Source organism: Rhinatrema bivittatum, chromosome 3 (assembly GCF_901001135.1).
Source record: "Rhinatrema bivittatum chromosome 3, aRhiBiv1.1, whole genome shotgun sequence".
In the NCBI taxonomy this organism is placed as follows: Eukaryota; Metazoa; Chordata; class Amphibia; order Gymnophiona; family Rhinatrematidae; genus Rhinatrema; species Rhinatrema bivittatum.
Window position 1 is genome coordinate 96,977,916 of NC_042617.1, and position 14,668 is coordinate 96,992,583.

General features: G+C 45.5%; 1 protein-coding gene across 2 annotated transcripts in view; it reads left to right on the plus strand.

Moving 5' to 3' along the window:
• PLCB1 (phospholipase C beta 1) overlaps nt 1–14,668 on the plus strand; it is a 1,417,494-nt gene that overhangs the window by 894,544 nt on the left and 508,282 nt on the right. For both annotated transcript variants that reach the window (XM_029593506.1, XM_029593507.1), the window contains exons 8-9: nt 6,027–6,127; nt 7,123–7,289. In XM_029593506.1, coding sequence (XP_029449366.1) covers nt 6,027–6,127; nt 7,123–7,289 — 268 coding nt within the window. The remainder of the gene's footprint in view (nt 1–6,026; nt 6,128–7,122; nt 7,290–14,668) is intronic.

Here is a 14,668-nt window from a genome sequence, read left to right on the forward strand (position 1 = left end):
ACTGTATCGCGCGGGAATACCTAATAGGGCCATCAACATGCATTTGCATGTTGCGGGTGCTATTAGGTTCGGGGGGGTTGGACGCGCGTTTTGGACGCGCTATTACCCCTTACTGAATAAGGGGTAAAGCTAGCGCGTCCAAAACGCGTGTCTAATCGCGGGTTAACAGTGCGCTCCGCCAGAGCGCACTGTACTGTATCGGCCTGTATGAAAATTAGAGCCAGCGCCCACAATCCCTAAAGCTTTTGGGTGTCCCTGAGAAGAGGAGAGCATAGGTTACCTTCTCATGCCGGATGAATATATAAAGACTGGTATAGCAAACAGGTACTGGCACTTAAATATTCATATGAAATATTCACTTCACTCTGTAGGAGATTAGTCAACATCAGTGGCAGTTGCCAAATCCCCATTGATGACGGACCAAATTAAAAATAATTCAAAGATGTTGTAGTATATAAAGTAAGATTGTAGGCCTTCTAGGTCTCTCTTTCTGTGTGACTGTAAGGCTGAAGGAGGAAAATAGATAAATATATTGGGGGAGATTTTTAAAGTTATGCGCAGGCATAGATTTGTTCACGCAACCTGGCGCGAACAAATCTACCCCCAATTTTATAACATGCGCGCCCATGTTATAAAATCCAGGGTCAGTGTGCGCAGGGGGGTGCACAATTGTGCAACCTGCGCGCACCGAGCCGAGCAGCCTGCCTCCGTTCCCTCCCTTCCCCTACCTAACCCATCCCCCAGCCCTAAATAAATCCCCCCCCCCACCTTTGTTAAGAAAGTTTTGCCTGCCTCAGTCCGGCGTAACTTGCCTCAGGCAGGCGTCACTTGCGCGGCGGCAGGCTGCCGGCATGCCATTCCCTGGCCCGGGGGCTGTTTCGGAGGCCTCGGCCATGCCCACGGAATGCCCCAGGCCCGGCACCATGCCCACGGCTCCACCCCCAACACGCCCCCCCCCAAGCAAAGCCCCGGGACTTACGCGCATCCCAGGGCTTTGCGCACGCCGGTGGCCTATGCAACATAGGCGCGCCGGCGCACAAGTCCCCTGCGCGCGTAAATCTGGCTGGATTTACGCGCACAGGGCTTTTAAAATCTGCCCCATTCTGAGAGTGTCATAGGGCGGAAATTCTTTCCTTTTCAGTTGGTAAAAACCTTTGATAATTCAGGCCTATTATGTTTTGAAGATATTAAAATATTTGGAAATGCAGTTATCAAATGCCACATTTCAAATCAGAATGTCTGATTTTCCTTGATTATTTTGTAAATGAGTCCAAACATCCTAACTTCTTTCTTTAATTGGATTCTTTCTCCAATATTGGTTCTAATTTTGTGTCTGGTGTTGGTAGTTTTTATTGTACAAATTGTAAAGGATTATAGAAATAGCAGCTTAAGACCTAGTATATGTGTAACAAATTGCACAGCTAATACAATGCTAATATACTCGTGTATATAGTATATAGGGATATATGTACTAAGACACTTTTAAGCCGGAAAATAATGAGTGTGTTAGCTGCTGGTTATAATATACATGGTATTTTGGGCTTTTAAGCCTGCTGTACTAAGCTAATTACTATGTATGCAGAGCATGGCATATAGAAAGGGCCACATTAAAGTGAGTGCAGCACCTTTAATGGATATTCTGCATCTTATTTTTGGCTTTATTGTTCGCCTATACTGACCGATCCAAAGTTTATCTTTATATCAGACGGACAAATTTGTAAAAAGCCATTTCTGAGTATAAAATACTGTTTTACCTGCAGAATTCCCCTTTGAAAATTATCCACCCTGTGTCTATGGGAAAATGTTTACTGCATTTGGGCTGTAGTATGCATTGCAATACTTATTCTATATTGGGAACCATATGCAGCAATAAATATCTGGCTGCTTAAGCAGAGATGTATGTGACTTTTACCAAATAAAGGCCTGGATTCCCCATTCTCGAACAGAATGGTGAATCGAGCGGTAACGGGGGGCGGGGGGGGGGGGGGCAGGCCTGCGAAAGCCGGCAGCCATCGCTGTCGTCGCTGGCTTACCTTATCGCCGCCAGTGAAGACAGCACGAAGTCCGCCTCCTAGCCGCCCCGACTCCTCCCCTCACCGCCCCGACTCTGCCCCCCGCTTGCTGTTGCACGCGAAAAGGGAGTTTTCGCATGCAATAGCATCTTATTGCACACGATAAGCCTTACAAAATAACCCCCAAAGTTCACAAATTAATTTAATAAACATGCAGGAATTTTTGCAGATTCACTACACAATGGGCCAGATTTTAGTAGCTTCGCGCAGGCGTAGATTTGAGCGCACAACCCGGCACGCACAAATCTATACCCGATTTTATAACATGCGTGTACAGCCGCGCGCATGTTATAAAATCCGGGGTCGGTGCGCGCAAGGTGCACACTTGTGCCCTAGGGGAGCCCCGATGGCTTTCCTCATTCCCTCCGAGGCCGCTCCGAAATCGGAGTGGGCTCGGAAGGAACTTTCCTTCTGCCCCCCACCTTCCCCTCCCTTCCCCTACCTAACCTGCCCCCCAGCCTTACCTAAATCACCCCCCCCACCTTTATTTTTAAAAGTTGCGCCTGCCTCCGAGCAGGTGTAGGTTGTGTGCGCTGGCCGAGCGTCAGCGCACCATCCCCCGGCACGACCACTGTGCCAAAGGCCTCGGTCCTGCCCCCGCCCCTCCCCACCCACTCCCCGCCCTCTCCCCACCCCTTTTTTCAAGCCCCGGGACATATACGCGTCCCGGGGCTTGCGCGCATCTCCGGGCCTATGCAAAATAGGCTCGGCGCGCAGGAGCGGGTTTTCGGGGTTACACACGTAATATATGCGTGTAACCCTTTTAAAATCCGCCCCAATGTTTCTCAAACTCCAAGGCAGAATTCCTCAAATCTTGCTGATATTGGATTTCATGTGAATTTGCTGCTGTGCAGAAATCTGCAGTGAGCAGATTCAATCCGAATCATGGAATCCACATCAAATTTCAGCCAACATTCTCCAAGTTACCCCAGATTTGCAGGAAAATTAAGGAAAAAAAAGAATTCTTGGCAAATCTGGAAATGTGAATGACCTTGAATAACCGCTGAAATTCCAATGGTTTTATTTTTATGTTGAAAATTAGTCAAATCTCTATATTTAAGCAGCTTTGAAGATTGTTGAGGTGCCTGAAGCAGCCAATTCAATGATTATGCATTTTGGAGGTAATTTTGTAACATGACACCTAAATTATGCAGCAAATATGCATGTAAGTTACACCGGTTTTCAAAGTGGATTTATAAACCATAAACTACTACTTTGAAAATCATCCCACTAAACTAAACCTCCCCCCCCCTCCATACATACACACACACACACATACACACACACACACTCACACACACACACACACACACACACACACACACACACACACACACACACATACCTGCTATTTGAATCTTGCAAATCTTCTGGAAAATGTACACGAATATGTTTGAATTTTCAAAAGTATAGATGTAAGTCCAAACTCCTCCCAAACCTCACCCCTAGGAACGCCTGTGCACAGTTCAGATAAACTTCTGGGCATATATGACATTTAAGCGTAAGTTTACCTGCATACCAGGGGGGCAATTTTCGTAATAGGCCATTTCTTCATGTAAAACACTGTTTTACTTGAAAATTACCCTTCTTAAGCCTGCGTGGATTTTGAATATAATTACTCACCTTTTCAAATCCTAGCTCTGGTACAGTAGGTATTTTCCTGCCCCAGAAGGCTTCTGTTTTCAGTTTGTACCTGAGGCAGAGGGTAAAGTGACTTACCCAAGGTCATAAAGAGCATCATTGGAAGAAGCAGGTTTCAAATCCTGGCTGCCCTGGTTCTCAGCCCATCCGTGTAACCGCCACTAAGCTACTCATCCACCATTATTTCATCTCCTAGATTTCCTTTGACTTTAGAGTCTTAGAGAGGGGAGTATTTTTTTTTTTGTTTGCAGTTGACAGTTTTTATCAATCCGACATTTCAATTTCACAACAAAATGAATAACAGATCCCACACCGTACAACATGTGGGGTCTATGTATAAAGCATTCCATGGCATACAAATAGATCAATTCGTTGTACAATCTTGACCATTTTTCTCTCTTCGCCTTCTCCTCCTCCCCGCCCCATCCTCTTCGTATATGCTTGCTGCTTCATTACTGTCTTACCCAACTCCAAGCCTTATGCCAGAACGAGTTTAGAACCATTCTACTTAACTGTTCCCCTATGTTTGCTTCTGATGTCTCCAACGATCATAAGACCTCCAGATCTCTTCGAAGGACTTTAACCTTCCCCTCCTCACTGCTGTCAATTTGTTCAGATAATATACGTTTTCCAGTCTCTCCCTCCACAGGAATCTCGATTTTCCTTCAATAGCATGCTAGTTCACATCTAGCAGCCATAGCAGATTGCTGTAATAAAGTTGTTTCCGAAATATCCAGATCCCAAACAGGTATATTCAATAGTAGGAACACTGGCTACCCGCTTCCCCACAATGTCATGCATTAAATTCAGTATCTTAGCCCAGAAAACAACAACCTCTGGACTCTCCCACCAAATATGAAAGAAAGTGCCCCTCATTCCACATTGTCTCCAACACTTATCCTCCACTGCTGGATACAATTTATGTAACCGCTGTGGGGTCAGGTACCATCTATGCATTACTTTATGAGTATTTTCTACTATAAGCACAGAAATAGAACATTTCCTGGTGTATTGATAAGAGAAGGGAATATTTTTTTAATGCATAGATGAAATGGAGTCATTTTCTCTATAATAGTAGCTTTTAACTAGTGGTGTTTGGTCAGGACCTTCTAGGGATTCAGTGAATCTCCATGAGAGGATAAAGGACTTCCAGCACATTTTTTTTTTTTTTAGGTCAGGCATAGCTGCCAGCAGCAAGAATTAATGGGGCAGGTCATAGCCAGTGTCCCCCACCCCATCTATCTCCTCCAGCTGGCAGGGGGAGTGGGCAAGCAGCACCTAACTGCTGCTGCTGCTTCTTCTTCTGCCGTTTCACTCTGCAGTCTGAACCTCACGGGGCCCCGGAATCTCGTAAGACTTCAGAGCCCAGTATGACTCTGACTGCAGAGGGAAGCCAGCAGAGAAGGAAATAGCAGCTGCTGGTAGGTGCTGCTTGCTGACTCCCTCTATTGGCTGGCAAAGATCAGTGGGAAGGAGAGGCAGATGGTTGTGCCCATAAAAGGGGGGGGCGGAAGTAAATATAAGTACCCCAGAGGGGTAGAAGAGGAAGGAAGTAAAGGTGATTATATCAGGGAGGGGTGGGGGAGGGAGTGAAAGGGAAGGGAAGTGTAGCTGAAGCCCCTACTGTCAATTTCACCACATGCCATGTCTTACATCAAACTCTCCTTATTGCCTTAGAAACTGTGCTAATCAACAGATTAGCTGACACTGAATTCTTTGGTCATGGACTTGCTCTCTGCACACTGGCAATTCATTTTGTAAAGTTATTCTAAAAATAAGCTTATATTTAAAAAAAAAAAATAATATCAAAGATTTTGGTGTATCTGATTCCTTACAAGTAAGCAAGATCCCAATGTACTTTATGGTGATTTTACACCAGAAATATCTGCACAGCCACCTCTTTGATAGACAAGCGGCTTAATGTTGCTGTTACCTGATTTGCACAAAAACATAATTTTAGGATTAACATATTTCTTTTTTCTACTATCTATAAAAACAACACTGACAACTATGTTTGTTTGTTTTTTTTCACTGTGGCATTGACATCCTTGCAGTGTTTCCTCCTCATAATTGCTATTTTGTGAATGCCTTGTTCGTTGAAATTATAAGCGATGCCATTTGTTGGCATAGATTTGGTCCCTCAAATGCTATAATATTCATCACAGTTTATTACGCCATTGAAAAACAATTATTTTGAAAATTATGAAGAGCAAATGGTGGGCAGAATTTTGCACAATGATCTTTCCTTTTTGCAAGGTAACAGATCAAAAAGGATTATTTCTGTTCTCATTCTTCATGCCTTTTGTTTCACAGAACGATTCAATCCCTCAAGAGGACTTCGTACCTGAAGTATACAGAATATTCCTAAACACTCTATGCCCACGACCTGAAATTGACCATATCTTTTCCGAGTTGTAAGGGAATCATTTATATTTTCTTTATCATTGATTTTGTTGACTGCTGATAGAGGAATGAATGTGAAATGTTCCATTATTCTGAGAACTCAGAAGATAGGGATGTGCATTCGTTTAATTCGTTTCATACATTTCCCATTACATGTCAATCAGATGTGCATTCGTTTCATATGTTTCATATGTTTCATATTACATGCTTGTATAGGAAACGTATGAAACGGATGAAACGAATGCACATCCCTATCAGAAGATATTTCCGGGCCAAGTAACACAAACACCTAAACTTAAATACAGTAAGATAATGTTGACTAGTAGCCCTTTTCTTCCAGGTTTATCCATTGCTGTTAATGAACACAGCTTTACATTAATTTATTACTAAAAAAAAAAAAGGCTAATATATTTCTGCTGTAGGCCACAAAATATGGTGTCAGATTTGGAATTTAAAGAAACTATAATAGTGTAGGTAATGCCCAAAAATGATAATGAGACTGTGAATGTATGTACAGCAATGTAGTGCCTGACCAATGTGCCCAGTGAAACAAATTAAAATACCTTAGTTGAGTAGATTGAACTTCTTGAGAAAATTGGACTTCACATGGTAGTAATGATAGTTCTTACTTATCTACTGCTCTCAGTTTATGCAGCACCATACAGAAATATATATGGTCTGAGAGTTCTTGCCACACAGCTCTTACAATTCAAGCTGAATCAGAAGGGAGTTGGAAATGTGCCCAAGGTCAAAGCAGTGAATAGACAATAGAGAAACTGAAAAAGGCAAAATCAAATGCAATTTTATCATGCAGAAAATGTGTAAGTCTCTTGTGTGTTCTGACCTTTACTTCAGGACATTCATATTCCTGTCCATTTCTAGTTTCATTGCTAGTGTCTCACTGCATATGCAGGGATTTTGCTTTTTCTGAAAATGTATCAGGTCAGAATGAGATACATATCATGTCTAAGTGCCAGTGTTAAAATTATTTTACATTGCATTGTAGTGGTGCCAAGAGTAAACCATACCTCAGTGTTGATCAGATGATGGAGTTTATAAATTCTAAACAGCGAGACCCCCGGTTAAACGAAATCCTCTATCCACCTTTGAAACAGGAGCAAGTTCAACAGCTCATTGAGAAATATGAACCCAATAACAGTCTTGCAAAGAGAGGTCAGTAATACTTCTGGTAACTTAATTTCATCTGTCTTTAAACAGTGAGCAATGCTGCATTAACTAATGATAAGCTGAATGGAATGAGAAGTTCTTTCAAGTTGCAATCATTTGTCCTAGTAAAACATTTTATATCCTACATAGGTGTAACTATACTTTGAGCCCTGCTGTTTAAGTTTATATTACTGAAAGTAGTTTAAGGGAAGATGAGATGGTTTCCTTATTTTTTTTTTTTTTGCCATTAATTGATATCTCATCTAGACAAAATCAGTGTTAGAGAAGGGCACAAGGGAATTTGGTTATTTTATATCACTGTGATGAGCAAAGTTTATGATGATTTCCATTTTCTACCCATAAGGTCAATAAAATCATAAAGGAGATAAATGTCAAGCTCAGCATGGTACCAGATCAGAAAACTCTTCTGTGCTGCCACAGCTTTTATAATGGTTCTTTGAGACCTGCTAAGACTATCAGAGTGAACATAACCAGTATGACGAAATGTAGAATAATCCTGTATACAAGGCATCGTGACTAATTCCAACAGGCTTTGCAATCAAGAAAATGAAGAATTCCTTCTTGATGGTAAAGCTGGCTAGATGGCAAACCAAATAGATGAGCACTGCACTGTGTAAAAGGTCTCTCTTTCCTGGGGAGCTTCCCCAAATGGTTTATATACCTTCTTCCCCTCTGTTAGTTGCTTTCGAATCTGAAACTTAAACACTATCTCTATGCAGATGACGTACAAATCCTGATCCAAATAACCGAATTCCTCGCAAAAACACTTATGTTCTGGGACAACTGTCTCCAAGAGATCAACCACCTCCTCACTAACCTAAACCTAGTTCTGAACACATCTAAGACGGAACTGCTCCTTATTTCTCCCAACCACAGTGATAACCTTAAAATGACCCACACCAACACCCTGGTCAGCCAAGCAAGAGATCTCGGTGTTATAATTGATAATCAGTTAAACCTAAAGAGGTTCATCAACAACACAACCAAGGACTGCTTCTTCAAACTTCAGGTGCTAAAAAGACTCAAACCGCTTCTGTACTTCCGGGACTTCAGATCGGTACTCCAGGCCATTATATTTTCCAAATTAGACTATTGCAATTCAGTTCTACTAGGTCTTCCCACCTCTTCCACCAAACCTCTTCAGATGCTGCAAAATTTGGCCACTAGAATCTTAACAAATTCCAACAGAAGAGACCACATCACACCCATTCTCAAAAATCTACACTGGCTTCCTGTAAGCTTTAGAATCTTACACAAATGTCTCACCATCATTCACATATCCGTTTACAACCAGACACCTATTGATATCCAATACCCACTCACTCTCCACACTTCTCTAAGACCCATCAGAGAACCTTACAGGGGATCGCTTCACCCCCCACCCCCCAGCCAAATCTACATTCCACTCAGCCACCAAAGAGCGAGCCTTCTCGACAGTGGTGCCAACCATTTGGAATGCTATGCCCCCTGACCTCAGACAAGAACCCTGTCTATTGACATTCAGGAAAAAACTCAAGACTTGGCTATTCTAATAAGCCTTCCCTTAACCAGGGACCTCCCCAGCTACAGTCACACTCTAAGGCCCCTAGTCAACGCACCCCATTACCGCTATTGTAAATATTGTTGTATTGATATTGTTTAGTTCCGAGTTCACTTTGCCACTGGCTCGTCTTCTTCGCAGCTCGAGTACCCCTGTTTTATTGTAACTTTCGCATTCTTCATGTTTATGTTAACGTTATTTCCCCCGTGTTCCATGTAAACCAATATGATGTGATCTGTATCATGAATGTCGGTATTAGGGATGTGAATCGTGTCCTCAATCGTCTTAACGATCGATTTCGGCTGGGAGGGGGAGGGAATCGTATTGTTGCCGTTTGGGGGGGTAAAATATCGTGAAAAATCGTGAAAAATCGTGAAAAATCGAAAAAACGTAAAATCGCAAAACCGGCACATTAAAACCCCCTAAAACCCACCCCCGACCCTTTAAATTAAATCCCCCACCCTCCCGAACCCCCCCCCAAATGACTTAAATAACCTGCGGGTCCAGCGGCGGTCCGGAACGGCAGCGGTCCGGAACGGGCTCCTGCTACTGAATCTTGTTGTCTTCAGCCGGCGCCATTTTCCAAAATGGCGCCGAAAAATGGCGGCGGCCATAGACGAACATGATTGGACGGCAGGAGGTCCTTCCGGACCCCCGCTGGACTTTTGGCAAGTCTTGTGGGGGTCAGGAGGCCCCCCCCAAGCTGGCCAAAAGTTCCTGGAGGTCCAGCGGGGGTCAGGGAGCGATTTCCCGCCGCGAATCGTTTTCGTACGGAAAATGGCGCCGGCCATACGCGTATGGCCGGTGCCATTTTCCGTACGGAAAATGGCGCCGGCAGGAGATCGACTGCAGGAGGTCGTTCAGCGAGGCGCCGGAACCCTCGCTGAACGACCTCCTGCAGTCGATCTCCTGCCGGCGCCATTTTCCGCACGAAAACGATTTGCGGCGGGAAATCGCTCCCTGACCCCCGCTGGACCTCCAGGAACTTTTGGCCAGCTTGGGGGGGGCCTCCTGACCCCCACAAGACTTGCCAAAAGTCCAGCGGGGGTCTGGAAGGACCTCCTGCCGTCCAATCGTGTTCGTCTATGGCCGCCGCCATTTTTCGGCGCCATTTTGGAAAATGGCGCCGGCTGAAGACAACAAGATTCAGTAGCAGGAGCCCGTTCCGGACCGCTGCCGTTCCGGACCGCCGCTGGACCCGCAGGTTATTTAAGTCATTGGGGGGGGGGGTTCGGGAGGGTGGGGGATTTAATTCAAAGGGTCGGGGGTGTGTTTTAGGGGGTTTTAGTGTGCCGGCTCATGATTCTAACGATTTATAACGATAAATCGTTAGAATATCTATTGTATTGTGTTCCATAACGGTTTAAGACGATATTAAAATTATCGGACGATAATTTTAATCGTCCTAAAACGATTCACATCCCTAGTCGGTATAAAAAAGCACTAAATAAATAAATAAAATAAATAAACAGAAAGTTTGTCTGGTTTCAGGTTCTTAGAGAAACACCACAGGCCACCAGTTTTTCTCTCCCTGTCTCATGCAGCTGTACCTGTCAGCAAGGGTTTATGCTTGACTTCAGCTGAAAGGCTGAAGCAATTGAGATGAGATACTGAATTTGGGGGAAAAAAGGCAAGGAAATAAACCTTCTCCCTCCTCTGCTATAATACTCTCTGTGCAAAGTTTAGATTACTTAACTCAGTCTCTTAGGAGGAAGATCCAGCCATGAGCTCCTGGGCCTATAATTCTCTGGGAAGGAAGTCTCTCAGTCTCTCAGCTCTTGGGTCCTCTGTCCTTTGTTGGAATTTTACATATAGCTCAGCTATGAAGCAAGAACAGCTGTCTGTCTCTCTGTTTCCCCAGAGTGCAGACATCTGTCTCTCCCTCTTGATAATTAGCTCTTCAGGAGAAAAACTGACTGCAGAGCTGCCAGATGCACTCCTCTCTTCCTGGCTCCAGCTTCTGGCTTCCTCCACCCTGCGCGCACACACAGACAGCGCCAGCCAAATTGTATATTTTCTACCGTAAATGGTCTCCTAACATTCCTTTGGCTTCCTCCTCTACTGGCTATGTAGTGCTGTTCTCTGGGCAGGCTAAACAGTATAGCCCTGTTCCCAACTTGTTAACATTGTGAGTGATATATGCTGGTTCTTGCAGAACATTTGTCTTTCATAGGAGAGCACACAGGGTTTTTAATGTATTTTTATATTTTTTTCACCTTGTCTGCGGCGGCTTGCAGGCTCTGCAGGATTGAAAACCTCTTTTGGACAGGTCCAAAACACATCACAAAGATTCAGATGCAGCTCAGTCCACATTATAAGGTTCCAACATATGATAAGCTCATGGGGGCAGGAACCTGGTTTATGGTAGCTTGCTATGTAAACAGACAGATAGATAAATAGACAAACAGATAAGTAGATAGATTACCTTAATACTAAGCTTTTTCCCCATAGACACAAAATGGGGACAAGGAATCAGGCCCATATATATATATATATATATATATATATATATATATATATATATATATATATATAAACCAAACAACACTCCCTATAGAGTAGAGTAGTAGAGTAAAAGCACAGACTATCAATTTGAAATCACTTTTGCATTTTTATTTATACAAAATTGTGTCAAACATCTAATATTCCCAATGCGTTATCCATTAAAAATTTTAAACTTATTCGCAACTTTTTAAAAGAATATATCCACTCAGTCTCACACATACCCAATCACACAGATTACATTCATAACTCACTTCCAAAATTGTGCACAACTTCAACGAACGCCGACATTGCCTTTCTTCAGCAGAAAGCAGGGCCCATCCCAGCTGCATAGGTTCGCAGGTGGGAGCGTCTGGACGAGAATTCTTGGGCAAGGGCACAGGTCTCAGCCCACGAGCCGGACTATGGCGAGAGGAGCGTTGCTCCTTGGCCCGTTGTTATAGGTGGTGGTCAATGCAGGCAGCCATCTCAATCAAGGCGTTGAGGTCCTCCGGCAGATCTCGAGCAGCAATTTCATCCTTTATGCATCCGGAGAGGCCTTAAGACTACCATCTTGCCAACCTACTTCTTGGGCTAAAGTCCGAAACTCCATTGCATAATCGGCCAAGGTACCAAGGAGCGAGCCCCCTGCCGAAGTTGCAGCAGGTCAGACGTAGCTGTGGCTACTCGGGCGGGCTCAAAGGCCCGGCAAAAGTTCGTGATGAACAGTTGTAAGTCCGTTAGTGAAGAATCATTGTTTTCCCAGAGGGGAGAAGCCCAGATAAAGGCTTTCCCATCAAGCAGGGACAGGATATATGCCACTTTCACCGCATCCGAGGGGAACTGCCGAGGCAACAAGTAGAACCATACAAAACATTGGTTCAAGAAGCCGCGGCAGGTCCTTAAATCACCAGCGTAGCGAGAGGGTGCCGGCAGCTGGGTCACTGATGAGTCCTGGACCTCGAGTGCTGGTTCTGGGGCAGACGAGGCCCTGGCATCCAGCAGGGCCGAAAACGCCCCTACTGAACCGGTAAGGACCTTGAGGTACTGTTGTTGATAATGCAGCTGCTGGGCCAACCCCGGCAGGTCCAAGGGAACAGGCGCATCCTCCGAGACCATGGCCTTGCAATCTGTTATGGGAGTCTCTGTTTAGTGGATCCTTGGGCGGATCTGCTGGAGACTGGGAAAGGTGGTCAATGTCTCTAGTGAATAGCAGGCCGGGAGGCAGATGTTCAGGCAGGACGTAGATGCTCTTTACCCTGGAAGCTGGTACTCCCCCGGGAGGAGCCCTTAGGAGCCCAACCGCTGGGACTTAGGTGGCTTCACCCTTGGAAGCCGAAGCCCCCCTGGGAGGAGCCCGTAGGGGCCCGGCCACTGGGATTTAGGCGGGTTGTGGGTCAGGAAAGGTAACTGGAACCAGACTAGGACAGTGCAATACTGTAACGGGGCTCGGGTTCTGGAACCAGGCAGGAACTGTGGCAAGACTCGGGTACTGGAACCAGGCAAGAACTGTAGCAGGATTCAGGTACTGGAACCAGGCAGGATTCGGGTACTGGAACCAGGCAGGAACTTTAGCAGGCAGGCTGGAACCAAGCAGGTACTATAGCAGGCAAGCAGGTACCAACCAGGTACTGAAGCTGGCAGGCGGGTCCAAGCAGGTACTGTAGCAGGCAGGCAGGAACCAGCAGGTACTGTAGCAAGAAAACAGGAACCAAGCAGGTACTGTAGCAGGCAGGCAGGAACCAGGCAGGTACTGTAGCAGGAACGGAGCGACGAAGCAAAGCGAATCACTCCGGGGCACAACACAACAGGAAACCGGGAGGCTAACCCGTTGCAAGGCAAAGACTGGACAACCGCGGCTGGCTTATCAAGGCCGCGGCGTCTGACGTCAGGAGTTGGGCGGAGTCACCACCGGCGGGAAACGGCCTAGAAAAGCACCCAAGTGGCGCGCGCGCCTAGGACCTGGGCATCCATAGGAGAGCTCGCAGCAGCACAGCCCCAGCGGGGACGCCACCAACCAGGCCGCAAACCAGTCCTCTGGAAGAGGAAGCAGGTCCGGGAGCCCGAAGGTAAGGACCACAACAAGAACAATTGTATGAGAGGGCAGGCCCAGAATGCATGAGATAGGGTACCAATAGCGAGGTGACATCTGGGGCACGTGGAATCCGAAATGAGACGTGCTGGCCAAGCAACCTGTGGGGAGACAAAGGCCCTCCGCAGAAATTTATATTGCATTTCCCGGAAATACATATTGTCAGTGGTCCTTTTTAAGTTCCCCATACAAGCAGAAAAAGTTGCCACTGAAAACATGAATACTCCATCTTTTTCCCACTGCTCTACTGAGGTAACATACGTGCTTTGTGACATATCCCGTTGGAGAGCTCTGTAATACATAGAAAGAGATAGAGGTCTTTGTCTTTCCATGTGTAAAAAAGATTCTAATGCTAGAAATTGAGCGGGACTACGGCAGTCAAGCTTTAACGCCAATATAGAGTGCCTGAGTTGGACATAGCCAAATAACTGAGCTGCAGTTAAGCCATAAATTCGTTGTACAGTGGGAAACGGCATCAATGCCCCCTCAGGATCCGGCAAATGTCCCAAATGGGTAATGCCTTTCTATGCCCACCTCCATAAGCTCGTATCTTGGGAGCCCGGGAGAAATTCCGGGTTTCCCTGTACGGGGAGGAGATACGGACTACATTGGGGCAGACCCAATCGTTTGGTAAGGTACATCCAGGCCTTTTGAATCGGAACAATCAGTGGGTTGTGAGAAAGCGCAGGTGGCAACACTTTGCTCGGCCCCATCAAGACATAGGTAAGCTCGAGGGGATCCACCAGAATGCATTCTGCCAAAATATTAATGTAGAAGGTTGTACCCAGTATCCATTCTCGACTGAGATGAAGATTCGCTGCCACACAGTAAGAACTGAAATTGGAGACGCCCATGCCTCCAGCACCCCAGCGCAGAGTTAGCCAAGACAGTGGTACACGTGCCCTCTTCCCCTGCCAAATAAAGTGCCTCAGCATTTTTTGCAGGGCGATATTGTCATAGCGCCTAAACATCAGAGGTAGATTTTGCAACACATATAACCACTTAGGCAAAAGGGCCATCTTAAACAAATTAATACGTCCCCCCAGGGAAAGTGGCAAATTTTTCCAGCGATTGAGTTTTTCCCTAGTGTGCTGGAGCAATCTCGGGACATTTAAATCATACATAGCTGACAAATCCAAGGATAAACCTATCCCTAAGTATTTGATTGTGCTTTCCGCCCAATGCAAAGGGAAGGGACCTCCCCACTGTTCCTGGAGAGTCGATGGGAATCCCAATGCTTCTGATTTATCC